Source organism: Natator depressus, chromosome 1 (assembly GCF_965152275.1).
Source record: "Natator depressus isolate rNatDep1 chromosome 1, rNatDep2.hap1, whole genome shotgun sequence".
Taxonomy (NCBI): domain Eukaryota; kingdom Metazoa; phylum Chordata; order Testudines; family Cheloniidae; genus Natator; species Natator depressus.
The window spans coordinates 144,459,864-144,483,572 of NC_134234.1; the positions used below are offsets into that span (position 1 = coordinate 144,459,864).

A 23,709-nucleotide genomic window follows, 5' to 3' on the forward strand; every position below is an offset into this window, starting at 1 on the left:
AGGAGGTTGTCTTTAAAGAGGAGTTTTATCCTAAGGTATTAAAGGGTTAATGTTTCTATCTTTGTGGTGTAGTTGGTAGAAGGATGGAGGGACCAACTCCACATTGTGCATCCTGCCACTGGGTTTCTCCTTCTCCTCTATCTGAGGAATCCATGTGAAACTTCCTTAGGGACGGGATTTGGTATTATTAGGATATCTTTCTGGTTTAACCTTTTTCTGCCTCCCTGAGCCTGCTTTTCTTCTGTGGTGATTTCTCTATCACAGGGACCTTTGGTGAAATGTTCCTGTGACTGACGGAAACATTTTCAAATGACTGAACTCTGTATTTTACATATTTTGGCACTATGAACATACTGGGGTCAAATTCAGGCCAGCTCCAAGTGGCTGTAATTCCATACTTTGACTCACCATGCAGACTGTGGATAGTGTCTTAGGTTCTTGTCTGATGCTGTAGTTAAAGTTAGCTGTGGTACTTTTGTAAATGTCCCAGGTGTAAGTGTAATTCCCAAAAGCAGCTTTCCATTAAAATCCCTTTTTTAACGGCAAATTGTTTTCAGTAATCGTATCTTTCTGCACAATAGGTAATGTCTATGTACAGTAATAATATTTGTGTGCATTTTACCTCCAATCTAATACACATGCTCCAACAGATTCAGTTTTATGTGTATCTGAGTCCTCAGTGAACCCATATGAGAGGTTACAAATATTGCATGTACTGTAAGAAGCTGGGAAATTTGCTTTGAATTTTTTATTACTAGACCGTAACTTCTGCTTAAATGTTTTGTGGAGAAATGATGGAATTCCACTTTATTTTATTCATTTGAGCTCTTGGGTAATTGCCATTTCAAGATCTTTCCAATGTGATGTGTTTTCGTAGAATAGCATTTCTTTTTCTGAGGAATTGAAATTTTATGAAAATGTGGGAACATACCAATGTGGTCTTGAGTCTAGTGCTTTCATAAAGAATGAGTTTGACTCAGACTTCTAATGAGTCAGAGAACGAGAGAGAGCTGTGTAACACAAGAAAAAAATTCTTATTGATTTACTCACAAGGGAAGCCTTAATGATTATTTTGAGTACTATAAAGGAAAAATGTCTGCTTTCTAAAGGCAATTTTTTGGATCACAGCACCGATAAAAATTCAAAATCGGTACCTTCTTTAAACACAAGCACTTTAAGAGTAGAAGTTGGAGCAAGGCATAAGTGTTCCTTGTCTATCAGCAAATATTACAATCAGTGAGGAACTACATTGTATAAACCTGACATCCTCTTCAGATGATACTGATGAGGACAAGAGGGAGTTCAGTTTACTGTGTGTACTTGTTTTTTTAGGAGAGGAGAGAGCTTTAAAGTTACCGCTTCTGAGAAATGAAGCATGCAGTAAAATAGCTCAGTATTTCTGGTGTGATTAATATGAATGTGCTAATCAAAATAAATATCTTGTGGGACTTGTGCACACTGTTATGGAAATAGGGCATAGCCAAGCCGTGGTGCTCATAGAAGAGGAGAAAAGCAGTGTTTCCGTCAATCCCTCTGTCCTCCCTACTTCAGAGACATCAGATCGGAGTTTTCTGTGTTCTTATAACAAGAGGGCACACACAAACATTCTTTCACATTCCCTTCTCATTCAGACGTATTCTGTGTGTGTGCTTTTTCTCTCTCTTCCCCCTTCCTCTTCTACTTACCTGTTTCAAAAGCAATGGAATTTTAGATGCATTTGTTGTCTTAAAGTACTGTGGCCTGTTCCTTCTCATTACTGCATAGCATGTACTTTCTGTACTTTAATATTTATTTAATAAAAAGAACAAGCTGCACCTGACACACTAGAACATAATCTAAGTGGATTCTGCATTTCTCTACACTAGACTCTGACTTGGGCCATCTTCAGATGTTAAGATGAGGAGCAAAGCTGACCAGCACACCAATTAAGTTCCATCATTATGTTAGGAAGAAATAAAAATCTGTGAGGCCATTACAAAAATAATAATCAGTTGAGAGACTTACATTCTTCAGGTTACCCACTGACATTTTTCCTAAGCAAGCCCCTTAAGGCTGAATTATGGCTGCTTTGGGTGCTAACAAAGTAAGGTGTCTAGAGTTTATGAAACATTTCTATTTTCCAATCACAAGATCCTTGATTTTCTGGATCTCTCTGCCCCTTAGGCTCCAAACTGCTACAGTATAAATCTGTAAATCAGTAAATGTTATATACTTCCTGTCTTCTGAATTAAGTGTAATAGTTGGTTCCATAAGGGTTTCAAATGCTGGCAGTGTTAGCTATTTATTTTAATTACAGGTAGATGACAATTAGTAGCATTGTCTTGTTAATATTAATAACACTACCATTGTAAGTTTTTTAATTTAGCTGAGTTTAAATGAACAGTGCTCTTAATGCTTTAGATGTAAGGGTTAGCCTTTCATAGCATCCAATAAATAAACATAGTTAGTGATAAGCATTGGAACAAAACCTGGTATTCATGTATTGTTAGCAACTGAAAACATTTTAGATGATCATCTTCATTATCCATATGTGTCTGTAATGAAATAAGGTTAATTCATATTCATTGCTCTTCCTTCTATTTATAAACATAAGAAGTTAATAGCTTGGTTGAACCTGTGCTTTATTAGTAATGGTAAAATATTGAAAAAGATGCTGAGATTTGTACCACTTTTGTGGCCACAAACCCTCACTCCCACCTCCTGCCCCCCACAATTATATGAATTAGAGGCATCAGTTAACAGGAGGAAAATTGCTTACAATGGTCCTTAATTTATTAAACACTATGTGTTATAGCAGTGTTATACACAAAGTTGAATAAAATAGCAGGAAATATAATACTTATATCTCTTGCTCTTTCCTCAGGAAGTCTTTTGCTGTATTTCTGCATTGTGTAGACTTAACAACATTTCTGGATGGATTTTGCCTGGTGCCACCTTAGAGTTTGTGTAATAACAATGACCTTAATAGTAAAAATAGAGATGGTCAAGAATTGAAATATCCTATCAAATCCACACAGATGTGGGTAATGCCTAGAAGTTGCCTTCTCTGATGTTTGTTTGGTCCATTTAGCCCAACATCGTGTCTTGGAACAGTAGCCAATGCCAGATGCTTCAAGACAGGGAAATTATCAAGTGATCCATCTCCTCTCTGGCAGTCAGAGGCTTAGGGATGCCAAAGGCATGGGGTTGCATCCCTGACCATCTTGGCTAATAGTCATTGATGAACCTGTCCTCCATGAATGTTTCTAGTTCTTTTTTGAACACAGTTATAGTTTTGTCCTTCACAACATCCCCTGGCTATGAGTTCCGTAGGCTTATTGTACATTGTGTGAAGAAGTACTTCCTTTTGTTTGTTTTCAACCTTCTGCCCATTAATTTCAGTGGGTGACTCCTGGTTCTTATATTATGTGAAGGGGTAAATAACACTTCCCTATTCACTTTCTCCATACCATTCATAATTTATACATCTGTCATCTCCCCCCTTAGTCATCTCTTTTCCTAGCTGAACAGTCCCAGTCCTTTTAATCTTTCCTCATAGGGAAGCTGTTCCATACCCTTAATCATTTTGTTGACCTCCTCTGTACCTTTTTAATTTCTAATATATCTTTTTTTGGAAGGGATGACCAGAACTGCACAGAATATTCATGGTGTGGGCATACCATGGATTTATATAGTAGCATTATGATATTTACGGTCTTGTTAGCTATCCCTTTCCTAATGATTCCTCACATTCTGTTAGCTTTTTTGACTGCCATTGCACATTGAGCAGATGTTTTCAGAAAACTATCCACAATGACTCCATGATCTCTTTCTTGAGTGGTAACAGCTAATTTAGACCCCATCATTTGGCACATATTGTTGGGATTAGGTTTTCCAATATGCATTCCTTTGCATTTATCCACAATGAATTTCATGTGCTATTTTGATGCCCAGTCACCCAGTTTTGTCAGATCACTTTGTAATTCTTCACTGTCTGCTTTGGATTTAACTATCTTGAGTAATTTTGTATCATCTCCAAACTTTGCCACCTTACTGTTGCCCCTTTTTCCAGATCCATTTATGAATATGTTGAGCAGTACTGGTTCCAGTACAGACCCCTGGGGGACACCACTATTTACCTCTCTCCATTCTGAAAACTGGCCATTTATTCCTACCCTTTGTTTCCTAGCTTTTAACTATTGAGAGGATGCATGGAGGATCTTCCCTCGTATCCCATGAAAGCTTACTTTATTTAAGACCCTTTAGTGAAGAACCTTGTCAAAGACTTTCTGAAAGTCCAGATACATTATATCTACTGAATCATCCTTGACCAGATATTTGTTGACCCCTTCAAAGAATTCTAATACATTGTGAGGCATGATTGCCCTTCACAAAAGCCATGCTGACTCTTCCCCAACAAATCATGTTCATTGAGGTGTCTGATAATTCAGTTGTTTATATAGTGTCACCCAATTTGCCTAGTACTAAAGTTAGGCTTACCATCCTATAATTGCCAGGATTGCCTCTGAAGTCTTTTTTTAAAAAATTGGTGTCACATTAGCTATTCTCCAGTTATCTGGCACAGAAGATGATTTAAGTGATAAATTTACATACCACAGTTAGTAGTTCTGCAACCACTCCTTGACTGCTGCTAATAGACACTCTTGGCTTCCAGTTTTATTCTGAGGCAACTACATTGACTTTGGTGGTAAAAAACTAGTGGAGAACCATGTCTTCTAATATTAAAATACTCCTTTGTACCTCACTGCCCACATAAATCACTATTATTTTCACACAGAAAAAACAAGTGAAGGAAGAAAACATGGGGTAAGGAAGGCAGATCAAATCAATCAATTTCTTTTTGCTTTGATGGAATAAAAGGTGCTTTTTTGTTTCTATTTTAAATACTGGGGCAGTATCCTAATACTAAAATAAGGACAAAGTAAGTAGATGATATATTTTACTCTATTCCCTCTCTTTTTATACTAACATCATAGTATGAACAATACAATCACTGAGTGGAAACCAGTAACTCTAGATGATTCCTTAAACTGGTTTGGGGACACTGAGAATTGTATAAGTTATAAACACTTGTTGAATTTCTTAGAGAACAGTGCTTTACCATATTACCCCCCCCCCTTTTTATGTTTTACCACTTTTTGTATCAATCATCTTAAAAACAAAAATCAAAGCAAAGAGCACCATATTAGAGGTTGGATGATTTTAATAAATCATTCGTTCTTTGAATGTCAGCATTCCAAAAATGCTTTCATTGGACACACAGGTCATTTTGTGACTGGGTGAGTATAAGTCTTTGCTTTCTGGAAATACTTGCTTAAATGTTTAGGATATGGTAAACATTCCAGCCAAAAAACTCATTAGTTAGACTATTCACAGAAAGTAAACACTAGGGGACAGACCCTCAGATGGTGTAAATTGCTGTAACTCCATTGAAATCAGGGAAACTTTTTTTTACTATTTATACTAGCTGATGGTTTGCCCCAAAAGGGCTGCAAATGCAGTCAGTGTACTGATTTTAAAACTTCACAAAAATATTAGTGAACTTTGTGTGTGTGTATTCCCTGCCCTAGATGTAATGTCACACTGAAAAAAAAAGTGTATGCAGATGACAGTAAAAAAAGCATAGTGACTGTGATGTTTTGGAGTGCTATATTGCAAATGTCTGTTGAGAAAAAAATATCCTGGTTTGAATCTTTCAAATACTGTCAACTATAAATATTGACAAGGCAGTTTAAACGTTTAGGCCTAGCAGTCTTGAGGAGTTTCCCTTTATTCTGTGATATTTCATATTCTATCTATCCTGTTATGATTTTCTGTGAAATTAAATATTGTTGTTGTTATTGTTGTTATTATTATTATTATTATTATTTCTTATTTCTTGCAGTGTCCACAATATGCCAAGCACTTTCTACTAAAGAAGGACATGACTTGTGTCCTGAATGTGCTTATCTGTTCCAAACCATATGCTGGAAATTATATCAATCATATTGTTAGAAAACAAGGCACATTTGAACGTTCAGTTTAAGTTACTGAATTTAATTACCTAGATCAATGTCAGTCCCAGGGTTTTGTCCACACACCACTTGGGAATATGACAGAGGCTGCCCATTCAGGCATTGCACTGTTTATTTTTCTTGTTTCCTTTTTTAATGGGCAAAGTTACAGAGGCTTTGTGAGACAATTGTAGGACTGGAAGGGACCTTGAGAGGTCATCTAGTCCATTCCCCTGCACTCATGGGAGGACTAAGTATTATCTAGACCATTCCTGAAAGGTGTATGTCTAACCTGCTCTTATAAAGCTCCAGTGATGGAGATTCCACAACCTCCCTGGCAATTTATTCCAGTGCTTAACCACCCTAACAGGAAGTTTTTCCTAATGTCCAATCTAAATCTCCCGTGCTGCCATTTAAGCCCATTGCTTCCTGGCCTATCCTCAGAGGTTAAGAAAAACAATTTTTCTCCCTCCTCCTTGCAACAACCTTTTATGTACTTCAAAACTGTTATCATGTCCCCTCCCAGTCTTCTCTTTTCCAGATAAACCAACCCATTTTTTTTTCAATCTTCCCTCATAGGTCATGTTTTCTAGACCTTTAGTCATTTTTGTTGCTCTTCTCTAGACTTTCATCAGTTTGTCCACATCTTTCCTGAAATGTGGCTCCCAGAACTGGACACACTACTCCAGTTGAGGCCTAATCAGCATAGAGTAAAGCGGAAGAATTACTTCTCATGTCTTGTTTACAACACGCCTGCTAATACATCCCAGAATTATGTTAGCTTTTTTTGCAACAGCGTTACACTGTTGACTCATATTTAGCTTGTTGTCCACTATGACCTTCAGATTCCTTTCCGCAGTACTTCTTTCTAGGCAGTCATTTCCCATTTTGTATGTGTGCAACTGATTGTTTCTTCCTAAATGGAGTAGTTTGCATTTGTCTTTATTGAATTTCATCCTATTTACTTCAGACCATTTCTCCAGTTTGTCCAGATGATTTTGAATTTTAATCCTATCCTCCAAAGCATTTGCAACCCCTCACAGCTCGGTGTCATTTGCAAACTTTATAAGTGTACTCTCTATGCCAGTATCTAAATCATTGATGAAGATATTGAACAGAACTGAAATCGATTCCTGCGGGACCCCACTCGTTATGTCCTTCCAGCATGACTGGCAACCACTGAAAACTACTCTCTGGGAACGGTTTTCCAAGAGTTTTGCACCCACCTTATAGTAGCTCCATCTAGGTTGCATTTCCTAGTGTTAGATCGCCACAAAAGAATCACACGATATGACAACAGAGCAGTCTACTAAAAAGTCTTATGATATGCTCCTCACTTACAAATACTGGAATCATGCTGGTGGAAGCTAAACTCTAAACCTGTACATCTGCTTCAGATATATGAGGAAATATTGTGACCTGAAAAAGCAATACACTTCTATCCATGTTATGACCTATAGATGTCATGGGTAAAAATGGGCAAATAGTGGAGAAAGTTATTCACAAACATATTGCAAATTCTGTTTAACACTATTCATCTCATGTATTTGCTTTCTGTGAACATACACACAAGTGAAATTGTTAGACAGGTGTTTTTGGAAAGAGAAAATCACAACTACTTGGGTGCATTTGGATATATCTGCCTAGTCAGACTAGGTATAAATGTACAACCATCAGGAATGCACCTTGACAGTTTGGGAGCTGGAAGGGAAGGAGAGAGGTTTTAGCGGAGGAGCAGAATAGCAAAAAATAAAATGCCACCACTCCCAAACAAAGCAGAAATGGTGAGGAGCTGGTGATGGATGCTGTGCCATTCTCAGGAGATGGAGAGGTTTGAACTGTGACTGTACCCATGATCCATAAAAGCAAAGCTTCTTTCTACTCTGAAAATTTAGAGATAATGTAGCACATGCAATGTGCTATACATATTCCAGACCAAGAACCATTTAGATGAATCAGGCAGCAATTAACAGTCAAGACGTTATGGGCTCTAAATGACAGAGAATGAGCGGATGGCATGCGGAAATCCTTTCGTGGCCGTGGCCTGTATGAACAAGCCTTTGGTATTTAGTATTCTCTCTGCACATTGCTGGGTGTGTACATAAGGATATTAAACACCACTGATGAAAAAGGATGAAGTAGTTAGGCAGTGAAGGCACAGGAAAGAGTGCCACAGAAATGCAGTTAAAGCTGGAGTGGTATATGGGGTGGCAAGATTAACACAGTCATTGACAGTGTTCCCAAAATCTGTGGCCAGAAGTCTAGTGCTATTGCAATGACTTGGACAAGGATGTATGTCTGCTCCCTTTGCAGCTAGGACTGAACACTGTAATTCTAGTGAATAGTTATAGATGGCAGAAAATAGAGCCTGGGAAAATGAATCAATATACTTGCTAGATATTATTCTTTAACATTTATTTAACAGTAGCACACAGATGACCTGATCAGCATATGCATCTTGCTGGGCTATCAGCTGTACAAATATAGAACTAGACATAGTTTCTGCTCCAAAAAAGGCTTTATAAAATATTGTTATATACAGAATATGACAGTTAACATAGTTCCCTAAGCCCCTTGCCAGAAACTTGCCATGGAGACAAATGAGAAAGATAAAGATATGCAGCCTTTGCAGATAGGACTGTGCAGTTATATGTGTAACCCACTCCAGCCAAGTGTCGGTTTTCATACCTGTCTGGTGGCAGGGCCACAAATGACACTGTGTATCTTGTGGGGAACACCCAGCCACCCTCATGTTCATTCTTATAAAATGATTGTGTGGTATCCAGTGCAAAGTTTGTCATGTTGGGTGTCTTCGGAAGGCTCATGATGCACTGAACATTGTTGTTATAGTAATGTTATAGGTTGTAATTTCATGTATATAGTTATGAGGCTGAAAATGTGTCCTCATGGCTTAAAACAAGCCCAGGCAAAACTCTCCAGATAACACCATAGGGGAATGTCACAGTGATGTCTGTCTGTGACTGGTTTGCATTACAGAATTTAGTGCTTTAGCTGAAACAGTAGAAACTCATTCTTTTTTTGCTGAAGGTCCAGGGTTCAATCCTCCTGTCAGCTCAAGTGAATACAGAAGTTGCACAAAATGCAGTTACCTTGTGAAGAATGAAAAACAAAAGTAAATACAGTAACTGTTCTATTCAAACAATACAATCTGGTCTCCAGTGGAATATACAATTTCTCTAAAGTTACCAGTGGTACAGGACTCTGTTTGCTCTAGTGCCTCCAGTGAGAGTCATATAGGAAACTCCCCCAGTTCTAAGATTCTTGACCCTCTGGGGCACTTGTAGGCTAACTTGAAGGCTCTGCTACGTGATACACATTTTCTTAGCTCATGGGCTCCACCTACTTCTAGTCCAGCTGCCGTCAGCCAACAAACCATCTCCCCGCTGGAGTTGCTGCCTTGCAGATCTAACTGCCTCAGGCCATTAGGGACTGACTGATTTTTTAATCTTTTTCTGGTTCTCTGAGCCCACTAAACTGGTTTTCTTTGGCTCACATCATTCTATTTTGTTCTGTTTTCTCTACAGTTCCTTACAGCCGGACTGGCCATTTCCTGGATGCAACCTGGGCTCCTGGCAGAGTGCCATATGAGCCACCTTGTCAGTGCTGTTACCATTCAGGCTCACGGTGGAAACATATAGGGAGACATGTCATGTGAAGGCAGCCAAATCTTTATGCTCCTTTTATGCTGCTTCAAGCTCCCAGTAGAAAGTGCTTTTGAGGGACCCTACATCATAGAATACAGTTGTCTAAGTATCCCAGCCTAGACATGTCAGCGCCTTGAACTCTGGGCTTGGCACTTCATAATTGAGAGCATCAGCACTTTGGAACCCCATCCTTTATCTGGGCAGATGGACTCAGTTTGAACTGAAGTGCTTATACACTAAATTGTGAGACACTGAGGTGCCACATCTCTCCTCAAACCACAGATACACCCAGACTAGGATACATCCTAAACAGGATCATAAAAGGTAGAGATCTTCATTGCATTTTCTGCCCAGAATATCATGAAAGGAGTTTGAAAGTCCAGACTTTAGCTGACATGAGAATCCCCGTGGTGCTTTCTGCTGGGAGCCAAGGAAAAGACTAGCTGGGAGGATGAAACCTCAAACTTGCCTCAAAAGGAACCTTAGGGAAGAAATGGCAGAGAAAATAATGAGAAAAATGTGATCTGTAGCAAACCAGGTTATTGTGAATATAGACCAGAAAGAGTACCGAGGCCCTAACTGGCTAGGGCAGCTGCACTGGTTAAAGCTTAGAGACACCATTTCCTGTGCTGACTGGAGTCAGAAGGGAACCAGCTGGATTGTTCCGGTGCCCCTGAGGAACCTGATGTTGGCATATGCTCAGCAGGACAGGGCTCTTGATCAGGCCTATCTTGGAAGGAAAAAATAACTCTTAGACAGGGACATCTCCTGAAGTGATGTGTTCCAGAGAGATGTGAACCAAGAGTCAGATTCCTGCCTAGCTGGTATCTTTAGAGAAGCAGAATTGCAGGTTAAGTGATTTTCCCTTCTGTCTCTGTTAGGAAGGAATTTTCAAAGCATGTGGTGATATACACAGCATAATACTCCCTATGCCTGCTTATCACCTTCTACCTGTCTCCTAGTAGCATACTCCCACTGTGATATCGAGAAAATCTATGCCCCCAGTGAATTGCTTTGGCCCCCCTTCTTCTGACAATGGTTAGGTCATCCAATCATAGAAAAGATTAAAAAAAAACCCCAATATCGGCAGACTTAGATCACAACTTAGGACAGTTTGTGACTTAGGAATGATCTATATTCTTTGACTAAATTGTTTGCTGTGGATACAGAAGTTTTACCAACTCCAGTCACAAGTATACACAGGAAGCATCAGATAGCTCCAAGGATGGGAGTACAAGCTGACTCCATTCTAGGGAAGATATTTTATATTTGTTGCCTTTCCTGCCCAGAAAAGACATGCATGATTTCAAGTCATTGACAGAATTACTGTGCTTTCAGAAATGATATTCTTATTAATAATTAATAAATAGTGCCTTTGAGATTTACATTTTCTTCTAGAAATGAGGCTGTGGTGCTCTTTGGGTGCTGTTTTCCTTCCTTTTAGCCTTTTAATCACTTCCTGATAAACAGAAAGAGTAAACAGGTATTAAGACATCTAAAGGCAATCTGAAAATGCAGCTATCTTTGACAGCCTGCAATGCTAGATATACACTAGACTCTTGTAAATCAGCTGTCATCTCACAGAGTCTAAGAGTGAAAATAAGTAAAGGAAAAATGTCTTAGTGCTCTCTGCAGGAACCACTTTCAGCAGATTAGGGGTCAAATGCATTTACAGAATAGTAGGGGAAGATGCTTGCACTGTCACAGTGTACTCCTAGAGAGTACTCAACCTTAGACATTCTCATCCTGCCCATTTGGAAACCCAAAATGAAAAAATAAATCCTTTCAGGTCATTTTGTCTTTGAGACTAATTAAAGTACATAGTGAAATCAGGAAAACAAAACAATGTTCCACAGTCTCTGGCTGTCTGGCATATCAACATATGGCCACCAACAGAAAGTAATAAGTTGCAGGACAGAGCCCAAGCTAATGAAAGCTGAGGATAATGCAGGGGAAACATTTTGGCCTGGGAATATGGGGATCAGAGGCTAATGTAAACAAACTGGTAGTCCTCTAGTTTAAAATACACTGAGATTAAACTGTTTTCTATGGAGTGAAAGGCCGTAAGTCTGATTTTTAATCAAATGTTGTTTAAAACTATATTTTTAATTACTGCTTCACTTGAAAACCTGCTTAAATTTGATGAATGGGGGGGCTAACACTCCAGTTCATGGTGTGATGCCCAAAGTTCCAATGTGACACCAGGCTGCTGTGCAGTAGACTGATTTGTTAACCCCAGAGAGCTGTTGTAATAGTGTTTGGCAGAAGGATGATTATGGAGCTTTGCCGGTTAGTGCATGAAGCTTTTTTTGGCCTTTACTTAGGAGGAAGTTGCCTGCCAATAAACAGTATGGACTATAATGATGGAGGGAAGGGAATTCAGAGGAAAGGAAAGGGTTCATTCATGGATTCAGGCCAGTTATTGTTATTACATTAAAATCTAGTGGTTGAGGTGGGGATTGGAAAGAGAAGAGCCTATCCTGAATAACTAAGGACTACACACACAATACAAAGCAAGAATAGTTCGATTTTTCTCTCTCTCTTGCCTACAATGAATATAACTGCATCGAAAACAATCATGTGACTGGGATTTATTTTTCACACTGGACCCATTATTTTAATTTGTGTTATATTACAGAAACTCTACTTACTGTATGAAAGTCTCCATCTCGCTGACAGTGGGTGAAAATGACACTGGACTCTGCTACAATTCAAAGATGAAGTACTCTGAAAAAGCTGAACTTAGCAAAAGCAAGGAAATCTCGTGCCCTGACATAGAGGATTTTTTAATTCCTTATAGAGAGCCTGAAATCCTGTGGTATAAGGTAAGGAATACAGAAGACTTCTGTTGCCTTCAACAAAATATTCTGTCAAGTTCTGATTCATTTTCAATAATCTCAACATTTTATTTGGACGTGATATACAGCTTGGGTGGATTTAAGATGCAATAATAATAAGACAAGGAGGGATAGGATGAAAAAGGAACTAGACGGTAAAGTGTTTTAATGTACTAGCCTTTTAGCTGTAGAGGCAAGGATTCAAATGCTTTCTTAGGTAACACTGAAAATTCCTTATTTGGTATCTTCCTATTGCCATCTAGCTGTATCACAAAACAACCAAATACTTGGTGGTCCTCTTTCAACCGAAAAGTCCAAAACTGGAAAAGAAAAAATGTTACCAGGGTGGTCTGGTATGGTACACATTGGTAAGGCTGGGTGGGGAAGCAGACAGCAATTGTCTGCACTATGCCAGATTCAAGCTCATGCTACTAGAACCCTCAATTTCCAAATATGAAATTAACTCAGAAAGAAAACATATTTGAAGAAGAAGCTGTGCACACTTTTTACTTGCGTGCACGATTTAAATTGTACCTCATACAATTCAAAAAGAATCCCATGTTTTCAATAATATTAAAACTTCAAATCTCACCAAGAATAAAAACTCAGGTTTAAGGCTTGTGATCTGCCCATTGTTCGTACAATTATGGGAAGAAAAGGGAAATGACAATGTCCCAGAGAGACAATTAGCTTTCACTTAAAATATCCATATTTCTCTATGGTTTATTGATAACTTTATTTCAACATTGTGCATTAATTTGCTTTTCTGGAGAGTTATTTAGGCCCTGGTTCTACGAGGTGCTTGTTAAATGCAGCTCCCATTGACTGCAGTTGGAATTGAGGGTGCTCAGCACTTTTCAGGTGGCACTTTGCACCTTGTAGGATCTATTTCTTAAAATACCCTAGTTATTGGATAAACCAAAATAGTTCTGATCTTATAGGTAAACCTGAAATAAGTTTGTGTATACAGGAATAATTAACTGTAATTTTCCAGTTGAAACATATTTCACTATGCTTTCTAATTATAAAAACATACAGATTTACCTAGCCTCATTATGGGTACTTGTAAATAGTGTACCTAACACTGTATTGTCCAGTGAGGGGAGTCCTCAAGGGGAGGGAGGCCACTGGGTAAAGGAAGTGGGAGTGAGGACTCAGATCCTTTCGCTAGCCCAGTTCACTGGGGTAGTGCAGAAGCCAGGAAAGTTCCCCACAGTAGCGGGACTATTCCCCCGCTTACATAATATTTAAAATATGTAATAGAATACGTATCTAAGGATTTAAAATGTCAAAAACTATTTTCCCTTGGTAGGTTGCAAAGTTTCATAAAAGACCATTGTGGGTTTTCATGTGCATGGACATATGTCTATTCTAAAAAATAGTTTGAATGACATTTATGAAACTAGCCTATATGCTATATACGCAGTAAGCTGCTATGCTGGGCAAAATGAGCAGATTATTTTGTACTGTTACATCAAAAGTCTCAAGGACATTAGTCCATTGGCCTGTAACTTATTTCTTAGAAAGATGAAGAAGTTTGGAAATCGCTGAAAAATATCCAAAAGCATGCAGCTATATCATGTTTTACTTTAATTATCTGAAATCTAACTAAGGCAATTTAAAAAAAGAGAAAAAAAAATAACCACACAAGGGGGAACCAGTAAAAATTGCCAACACATACACACATTCTTAGACCATAACAAATTTCAACCTAGTGGATGGGCCCACTTACGAAAAAAGAATATATTTCAGCATGAATGAAACATACAACTCTATCAGTAGCCATTAAAATTGGGACACGTTATATTTTGTGTACATATAAATAGTACAAATTAGACATTGCGTTATCTCACTGAGTCAATAGTAAGATCATTGATAGGTGAAACCTTTCAAAGCAAATTCTAAGATGCTTTCAGGTATGGAGATGCAACTTGCTTCCTCCTTTTTTTCCCTCATTCTCTCCTGCTTCCCTCCTTTTTGATTTATTATTGCTTTACAATGACTTCCCATGTCCTCTAGCTGTCATTAACATAATGAAGATAAAAGTTTTCTGTATATGTAATTGTCCCAGAGACAACATTAATTAGATAGGAAGAATAGGAACTCTTCAACAATATTACTTCAGAGTACTATCATTAAGGGAATAAATTCCCTGCCTTTCTGGCATCTAGACAGCTCTCATGTGACTCAATGAAGTAGAATATTTGGGCAACTCAGTGTATGTGAGATGTCATAAGTAATTATCTAAGCCATTTCCTAGGCTCTTTGACTTGGGCAATGTTGTCAATAATCACTACGTTTAAATACAAGGACTTCAGTCATGGGTGTATTATATTGTCTTTGAACAGGAATGCAAGGCAAAAACATGGAGACCGAGTATTGTGTTCAAAAAGGACACTCTCATCATCCGGGAGGTTAGAGAAGATGACATTGGAAATTACACTTGTGAGTTAAAATACGGAATCTTTGTTGTCAGAAGAACTACAGAATTAACAGTTACAGGTAATTTATAGGCTCCTAATATCTCTTTCTGATATTGTAAAGAATGACATTGCCTTTTTTTGTTTTAGGTCATTTGTGATATACATTGCAACTACTTAGCCAGAGACAAAAGTTTTGATGATTGTCGTTGCCTAGGTGATGTGCCCAAACAATCTTACAAAGTTCCAATTAGTGTGCACAGCGCTGTGAATGAGGTCTGGGTTGGGGCCTGTTTTAGAGACCTGTAGGCAGCTTAGGTTTCTGAATGGGAAATGGAGAGTGCGTTCAGTGTTTTGGTAGGATAGGTAGCTTGGAACCTATACTATTTATGGCAGAAAATAACATGATGGAGCCCACTATATTTGTTTGTGGAATGCTGCCTTTTGAATGCAACACTTCTAGAACTAATGTTGCTATGTCAGAGCAGCATCATTCTAGGAGGTACCTTCCAGAGGAATACTACCATGATTCTTCTCCATCAGGCCCACCGGCACAACCATCCAGCATATCAATCATATTGTGCACACCTGTGAATACTAATGGTGAAATCCTGAGCCCATTGAAGTTAACGGCAAACTCAGACTGATTTCATTAAGGCCAGAATTTCACTCCATGTATTCCATATCCATCTAGCTCTAGTTCTAATTAAAAAAAAAAAATCCTATAATGGCTATATCTTCTGAAACATAACATTGGTGACAGGGGAAAAGATGCTTTTAATATAATTTACATTAAAACATTCAACATCCTACATAAGTTACATCATGATTTGATCTTGCACGTACTGTAATAGCAATATACTCTATTCCAGAAAACAACCTTTCTGCATAAGGGTTAGTCCAACCGTTTTTCATCTGTTTCCGTCCTCTCCAAACCTCAGTATCACAAGGGCCTGTCCTAATTTAGAAAGAATATGGCACAGCGCTATCCAAGGAAAAATTGTATTGAATTGATTTCCAGAATTATTTGGTAATATTGGGAGATCATATATGTGCTATATCTTGGGTCTTCAGATTGCAGTGCACTTGTCATTTCCAATGCAACATTCCTTAATAGCTGGCAAAGTTTAGGTTTTCCCTGGGGATTGAAGGTGAAATAGATTCTTAGTTGCCTCAGCAACACCAAAAAAAAAAAAAAAAAGAAGCTAGTGGCAGTGTGTTTGGAGTAGGAAACAAAACATACAAAGAAAGAATCTTAGAGCAGAAATATCCACTTCAGGTTCTCTTTGTTTCTCTGCTAAGTCCAATATAAATGTATATCTCATCTGGCAGTTAATTACTGTGTTTATAGTATGCCTTGATCTGCAATTGTGGAAACATTTCTGAGTTTATTAGAAATTTGTTTTCTTATGTGCTAATGAATCTCAGTATCGTCCATCTTGCACTGCTCCCACCCAAAATATGAGAAGCTAAACGTAAACCTCATGATTTGTAACTTCCACTTATTAGATTAGTCAGTTATATATCTGGAAATCATACCGTGTGTTGATTTGAGAGAAATTCAGACAATCAATCATGTTTTCTTTAAGCACAATATCCAGTTTCTCTTCATATTTTTTCTTGTATATGAAATTGATTTATTTGATGACTAGAAGCAGGCAATTACTCTCTAGTGATTATGCTAACAGTAAATATCAATATACCCTGTTTGACTCTCCTGAAGGAGAGCAGAGATAGAGGAGTGCTGTAGTTAATTTACTTCAAAATAAGGCTCCAATTATCTTCTCAATGTATGATTATGAACTTGAGTAGTACATAATTTTTCAGCCCTCCAGTATTCTCTCAATCACTTTGGAATGGTGCTTCCACTGCAAAAATATATCTTACTGGTAAATTTGGTGTGCAGTGTTGTTTGAAGCAGACTAAAACTACAGCTACTAAAAAAGGAAAAAGGAATAAGAGCAGTATGAAGACATGCACTCACATAATTTGTGATAAAGAATGTTCATTAGTCAGTTATGTAGTTTCTGGGGGAAAGCTCTATACTTAATGTGAAATGAAAGTGTGACCACTCAAGAAGAGACTTGGCTTACTTTTGAAGTGTTTTAAAATGAATGAGATTAAGAGAGGAGAGCTGCATGATTTCTGTATCTGACAACCAGGGAAGATGTAAGAACCAATTTGTTGCAGAGCATCTTAGCAAGTTTATTTGTTTTGGTATTACTGTGGTTCTGCATGTTGTCTTTATATTTATGTGACTAAGCTAAAGAAATAGATACATTGGTATTATGATCAGTTTTCTTCTTTTAATACATGCCATAGGCTACAGTCAGTAACCATGTTATATTATTATTTGACACGTGTTTGGTAGGAAGACATGCAGACATTAAATATGTCTTATGTTCTGTTTATGTACTGGTGAAAAAGAGTTTATTTTCCAAGTGACATATATTGTAATTTATGTGAGATTATTTCTGTTGTGTTTAAAAATAGCTTAGACTTGAATTCAGGAGTCAGAGAATAAATGTCGCATCCTGATTAAAAACATAAAGTTGACACCTTTTACTAAATTTAGCTATAAATGAACTAGCTAAAAGCACTCCCCCACCATATGTAGAGGTAGGGCATATCAAGTGAATATATGTGTGGGCCGACTTTTAGACTGATAGATGGGTCTCTTTTCTTCACTGATATAACCCTTTTATCCTCACTCATCCTCCTTGCGACTCCTTTCATCCTTGTCTATTCTTCCCCCATTTATCACCCTGCATCATTTATAAACTCCTGAAGTTTGTAATGTATATGGAACCACTACTGGCAGCTAATTCCATTAACAAATCTACCTCCCCCAAAAACTAATCAGAAGAACCAGTCCTAATACTGTGAAATTTCTATGCTAAGCCATTTGTGACTTACAACTAGCCAAATCCAAAATTATGGAGGTGTTCAGAAAGTGAGAGCAATGAGAGTAGTTCTTATGAGACAACCCCCCCCTCCGCACCATTTTTACCAGCTGCTTTGCCTAACTTGTCCCAGATGTTCCAGATATCTTTAACCCATGCAGATTGCTTTAGTTTTACAGTTTGTATTTTCAAGATCAGGCTTATTATGTAAGGTTAGCACATCTAGCTGGAAACTAGTGACTCTCCGTAATCTACAACTATTCCTCTGCCTATTTTTCCATATTCTGATGCAGCAAATGTGTGGTTATTTTCTGGTGTTTGTGTGTTTGTATGCATTCATGTTTAATAAATATTGTCTTTTAGGCTTCCTGCCTCTGTCTGTGGTGGGAAGAACTCTTCTGGGGTATATTGTATTTCCATCCAGTGCAGAATGTGTTATGTGAAATCCATGAGCCAGATGCTCAACTGGAATAAATCACTATAATTCCATTGAAGCTGAGGATAAAGATCTAGACCTTTATATTAATACCTTTTCCATCATCAAGTAAAATAGTGAATGTTGCAAAAAAGGGATTGTCATCTGGTTGGCGACAGGGGGGCCGTGTTAAATCAAATGCAGAAGTGGATTAAAACAAAACATGCACACACAGTTTTGGGGTTTTTTTCTCATCTAACTGCCAGGTGAATCAGGCAGTGGGTGGAGAAACATAATTGCAGGAAGTTTCCGTCAAATCTATTTACATAAAATTTTCATTCCATTTTGGCTGTCCACAGCCCAGATCAGAACAACAGGGTAAAAAAGGTTTTGGCAGCTAGCATCACTTTAGAATGAATAGGTCAGCTGTGAACAATTTACATTGAAATCCATCTTTCGCATTATAGGGCTATTGGAAATCTAGTTTTATGCAGATAAAGTTACTTAATAAGAACAACATTTTAAAATGAAATGTCTATATTGTAACTGATCTTTCCTGTATCTAGTAAGTTCAGTATTCTGTACACTATTATGTTCTATAATGAAACAGCAAAGTTGTGTAGACCTCCAGAGGATGATGAACTTTTGCTGGCTGAATGGGGTAGGAAAGATGATCCAGTGGTTAGGGCACTAACCTAGAACTCGGAGCACCTAATTCCTGCTCTGCCACAGACTTCCCCTGTCAGCTTGGGAAAATCACTTAGCCTCTCTGTACCTCAGTAACCATCTGTAAAATGGGAATATTATCATTTCCTGACATTATAAGAGTGTCAGGAAGATAAATACATTAAAAATTGTGAGGCATTAAGGGCCAGATCCTCCAAGGTATTTAGGTGCATAAGGCACCTAAATACCTTGGAGCATCTGGGCCTTAGATACTACAGTAATGGGGGCCATGTAAGTTCCTAAAATAGATATACTGGAAGGGGAAATATGATATCAAGGCTGTGTGTGTGTGCATGCGCATGCGAGTGTGTACATGTGTGGATACACATTATACAATCTAAATATATTGAGAACATAGTAAAAATTGACATTTTCTTGAAAGCTTCTTGACTGGTAATACATGACAGTATTAAGGCAGGGGTACATTGCTCTCCTAGTAAAAGAAATATTAGCCATAAATGTAGATGGAGAAGATAAAATGTGATGACTTGGAAATATAAGTAAGAAAGACTAGGTACAGTTGTATTTAACTTGTAAGAGCTTTAAAAGATCACTTTCTATTATTTACACATTACATGTAATGTTAACTTTACATTCCATACTAGATATCACAGAAGTATACACAGTCACATAAATGAAGGACCGATGCTGTAAATCATATTTATAGTGAAAAGAAATTAAATCCTCTTTTCCTATACGACTTTGAGAGCACTTTTCTATGTTAGTTATACATATTTCTCTGGTGCTTACCACTATAGTTTCTGTGCATCTTGTTAACATTAATGAAATAAGCATTAAATTTCCATGAGGTAGGGAAGTGGTATTATCCTCAGTAATATGAGGAATGGAGTGGTTTAAGGGACTTGCTTTATGTCACTCAGAAGTCTGTGGCAGAGCCTTGAAGAGAACACCGCTATCCTGTTTCTTCTACCTGTTGTACCATCCACTTCACATGGAATACTGAGCATAATGAGCATAATATTTGGGCATGATATAAAAGTATGCTTTCCGTTGCATTGTATCATATCAGCTGTGATACAGGATGTGTGATGTGCTGGTGTTAAGCATTAGGGAAAAGAAGCAGCTGCTTTTTTTTTTTAATGTTAGAAACATGATATTAAGGGAAAGCAAAGGACGTAGTTATTTCAAACACACCCTGGCTCCAACCTGGAGACTTCATGATGTCTTCCAAACAGGCCTCAGAAAGTTGGGAATTCAGCTGTTTCCCTAGAAGCTGCTGTCTCTGTGGTTGTCTGGTCACCACTGAATTGCTCGGGTCACCATCTTGTAGGAGCCTTTGCCAATGGGCTTTTTTGAACAGCTGGTTATTTATGTCCAGGAAGGGGGAACAGCTGCAGCCCTAGGACAGTCATTTTACATCTGACTGCTCTAGGCTCCTCCTTCCTTCCTTCCAGCTGGTGAATATTTGCAGTTCCAATTATGGGTTCCCTTGATTTGCAGAAGGTGGAACATCTTCACAAAGGTTTTGATGGATGAATGGGGCCTGCGTGTTGTGAGCTGACACTAGCAATGTGGGAAATGGGCCAGCAGCCTGCAGAGCTGCTTAGGGACAAATCCTCCTAAGTGTAGTTGTTGGTTTTTTTTTAATTATGGCATAATAGTGGCTCAGCTTCCTTACCTCCGTGTTTCTGCCTAGACCCACATCTTCCCAGCAGACAGCAGGTAGTGAGCCCTATGTCCTTCTATTCTTTTTCTACGCACTGCAGCCCTCGTTTCTTTCCCACACCAAGCAGACTTCTGATGGGGAATCACTGTCAAAGTCCGAACCTAGTAATGTGAACTGTGCTCTCGCTGCTGCTGCTCTGAATAACTTGTATATTAACACGGAGACAAGGACAGAGCTTTGTCACAATTGGTAGAAGGTTCACATCTTCAGTCACTACTTAGTGCCTGTTCCTTACTGAGAATAATTGTTAATTTACTTTATGTACCCTTTGGAGTAGTATAAAGTAAATTTATGTCAGATAAATTTACTTTTCTGTGAGAACATATTTCTTTTCCTTTCCCTTTGATTTTTCTTTAGTGCTGGTGAAAAGATCTCTATCTCCTATCAGAAATGTGCTACTGTCTAAGCAATCTGAATCAATTTCCTTCTTCCAGTGACATCTGTTTTAGAAAGTGTTATCTAAATTGAAAATGATAAATTAGATACTTTTTTATTCTAATAGCATATCACAAACAGAAATGTTCACTTAAACAAAACAATTTGTTTTGCGGGGTTTTGTGTAATAGGTTTATCTATAAAGGAAAACCTGCTCTATATTAGAGTATTTGTGAATATTTATACCTTCAAATTGAATAGCATCACCCAAATTATTTATTAATTGGAATTTTTTAAAAAAATGCATGTTTCTAATTCCTAGCAACATTCCAAAATTAGATAGTATGGTTAACTTGGGCCACAGAACACAACATGGGCCATAAACACTTTCTGATCCTGATTTATACTTGAAATGTTTAGTTTAATATTATACCTCATTGTGTCCATCCTACAAAGGTATCTGCAAGTGCAGATCTGTCTTGCTAGCATGGAGTCCCATTGAAGTCAAAGGGAATCAACCTGGGCATAAGGGGCTGTGCAGTGGATCCCTTTGCAAGAATAAGTCTTTCCTGTAACATGTATACCATAAAACATACAGGATACGCAATCGAGCCCTATCAGCCTTGCTGTTAAACATTAATATACGCAATTCCAGCCTGGCCTTTTGTGACTTTTAGCATTACATTAATGCTTTTCTTTGCATTCAGTTAAGAGTAAGAAGTACTAGTACCTTTGCAAATGATACTAGAGCTAATCACCTAGGCCTTAATCATGAAGTCTTTTTTCAGGGTCAATTTTTGTTACCCTTGCATAAAGTAGTGCCTTATTTTTGAGGAGTAGTCCCATTGAAATATATAGTGTAAGGTACATGAGTAAGGGTGTCAGTATGTGGCCCTCAGTTTTTATCAGCTTTCCCCAGGCATGTCTCAAAGGGATTTGGCTCTGTTAAGATCTATCTCAAGAAAAGCGCGTCATAGCAAACCAAGTACACTTTGACCTTCAGTCAGTCCCTCGGCCTTTTCTATCTGCAAAATATTTTATGGCATATATCAGCAACACGAGCAAAACAAAACAAAAAAAAATTTGCAATAGCTTTTTTCAAATGTGCAAAATCACCATGCCCCCAGATCACCATCTTTGTGCACCTATTCTTTTAGCTACAGTACAATGGCCTACAGCTCAAACTTTAAATTCCTGTACCCTTCTATTTGCTAATTGACTGCAAGACAAAGCCAAAACTTCAACACGGGAAACTAACCTCAGTAAATGTAAACTAACCTCAGTATGCAGGCATATTTTAGTCCTTGCTTCATATGCAATTTAATGACCAGATCCTGGAAACACTTTATTTGTGTGAGTAATATCACTCACATCCATAGTCCCATTGACTTCATGAGTCCTATTCATGTGACTCAAGTTACTCATTTGCATAAGTATATACTTGGTTGAGCCTTAAATCTATACACTGATAGGCTTAGGTCTGAACATTTCCATTCATTGAAAGAATAATGATGCTGGGTGAAATCCTAGCCCCATTGAATTCCACTTCAGTAGAGCCAGGATTCCATCCACTGGCTTTAGTAACACTGACAGATTTGAAATCTGTAATCCTGACCTATGGTTCGTCCCTGTTACCAAATGCTGATAATTTGCTTTTATATATAAAAGTATTTCCATATATAACTGATCAGCACTTGCAATTATTACCATATTCTGGGTCACCATTTAGTCTCATCAAGACCAAGAACTGAGCTGATGCAAATGTGTGAACTGGTGAATCACAAGTTTTTCAGTCTAAAATAATGTACTTGCTTATTCACTGTACATGCAATTGTTTAAAGTATTTGAAATAGTCAGGGAGTCCCAGTCCTTAGCATACTGTTGGCTCAAACCCGCAGTCCTGAAGCAGCTAAACCTTCCATTTAAATCAATGTGATTTTAGGCTCAGTCCTCTAAGCGGGTCACACAGAAAAGCCGAAGAAACACCTTAAACATAAAGATGCCCTTTAGTGTTTTTAATTTGCTCACAACTGTTTTAAATGCCTTTCCCTACCAGTTCGTTCTTTTCTATCCGATTAAAAACTACTTCTTTTTTTTCCGACTTGTTATGGACTGCAAGCAAAAAGCTTTTTCTGCTTCTGGTTATCACATCAGCATCACTGGCTATATCATTTCTGATGTAGTAATAGGATTTGTTGGTTACCTTCTGTTCTCTTGGCTGTCTGACAGACTTTATCGTCTCAGCACAAGAAAAACATTGCTGGGATGCAGTGGTTTTTTTGTTTTGTTTTGGTTTGTTTTTTTAAAATTGGTGATAGATTATTCTTAAACATAAAATTTTAAACAAAAAATGTTTACAATGCAGTAATATTCCCTAGTGTTAGAGTTGGTCAGATTTGGGCCCGACATGATTTAGGAGATTTTTAAACAGCTATTTATGGGATTTTTTTGTGGGGAAAGAAGGGATGTTCAAGTTTAATCAGTTTGTGCTGATCTATATTTTAGTTGAATGACGGGAAAACTATGGTTCATTTTTTTTTTCTGAAATGTTGTGAATTTAGGTTTTGCTGGTTCATTTGTTTTGTTTTAGTTCCTGAAATGCAAAAAACTTGTTTCAGTGACTTTAGCTTATAAACAGTCTTGATTATGTAACTCTTTCATTTATTTATATTAATTATTTGAGATGGT

General features: G+C 37.9%; 1 protein-coding gene across 1 annotated transcript in view; it reads left to right on the top strand.

The window, feature by feature from the left end:
• IL1RAPL1 (interleukin 1 receptor accessory protein like 1) overlaps positions 1–23,709 on the top strand; it is a 1,125,084-nt gene that overhangs the window by 677,366 nt on the left and 424,009 nt on the right. The window contains exons 4-5 of the mRNA XM_074968407.1: positions 12,297–12,483; positions 14,844–14,997. Of these exons, the coding sequence (XP_074824508.1) occupies positions 12,297–12,483; positions 14,844–14,997 (341 nt within the window). The remainder of the gene's footprint in view (positions 1–12,296; positions 12,484–14,843; positions 14,998–23,709) is intronic.